General features: G+C 44.7%; 1 protein-coding gene across 1 annotated transcript in view; it reads right to left on the bottom strand.

The window, feature by feature from the left end:
* The window catches only part of DOCK11 (dedicator of cytokinesis 11), a 147,138-nt gene that overhangs the window by 21,946 nt on the left and 124,225 nt on the right, over positions 1–967 (bottom strand). Inside the window, exon 45 of the mRNA XM_077771917.1 lies at positions 343–465. Within this exon, the coding sequence (XP_077628043.1) occupies positions 343–465 (123 nt within the window). The remainder of the gene's footprint in view (positions 1–342; positions 466–967) is intronic.

Raw genomic sequence — 967 nt, 5'->3', positions numbered from 1 at the left:
CATTTGATTCTTCAAAGAACACACCTAGAGGGGCCGTAACGTAACTACGTTATTATGTTTTCTGAGACCAAAATAAAATCTAACTTGGGCCAATGATGCAAATGTTTAGACTTTTTTTTTTTAATGTTTATTTATTTTTGAGAGAGAGAGAGAGAGAGAGAGAGAGAGGAGGAGAAGCAGAGAGAGGGAGACAATTCGAAGCGGTCTCCATGCTGTCAGCGCAGAGCCCGACGCGGGGCCTGAACTCACGAACCTTGAGATCAAGCCCTGAGTCGAAGTCGGAGGCTCAGCCGACTGAGCCAGCCAGGTGCCCCCAGTGAGGCAAACGTTTTAATGACCTACCTCAAACTCACGACGTTTCTCATAAATTGGAATGATCAACTTGGAAATCTCAGAAATGACTTCATAGCGTTCTGCTTTCCATAAGCCATCCACACACTGCTCTAGCAACTCCAGCAAAACTTCCTGTATCAAGGGCAAAACGCAAGCAGGAATCAGAGATGCTTTTAGAGTTCTGGGCAAAGACATTCTGCGCCATTTCAAGTTCACAGAGAACAAACAGGATGTGTGCAGAAGGAGGGTGCTTGTGTGACTATATTTTCTAAAACAAATACTTGAAATGTCTGAAATGGAAACTGCTCTCGAAAATGTGAAATGAATACAGACAATAGCGACCGGCACCCACTGATTTCGTTTACTCACGTAGTGAAGATGTTAACTGTACTTGCAAATGGAACCCATTAGGAAGGAGTATCTTTTCTCCTTTATTTTTAAAGTCGGCTCCAGGCCCAGCGTGGAGCCCAACATGGGGACTGGACTCACGATCCTGAGATCGAGAGCTGAGCTAGATCAAGAGTTGGACACTTAACCAACTGAGCCACCCCAGGCGCCCCGGAGAAGGCATATCTTCCTATAATATAAAGATTGTATCAAGTATATTGTTTCTTCCAAACTGCCTGTCTGATGG

This window comes from Crocuta crocuta, unplaced genomic scaffold (genome assembly GCF_008692635.1).
Source record: "Crocuta crocuta isolate KB4526 unplaced genomic scaffold, BGI_CrCroc_1.0 scaffold1269, whole genome shotgun sequence".
In the NCBI taxonomy this organism is placed as follows: domain Eukaryota; kingdom Metazoa; phylum Chordata; class Mammalia; order Carnivora; family Hyaenidae; genus Crocuta; species Crocuta crocuta.
This window is presented reverse-complemented; position numbering and strand designations above follow the sequence as displayed.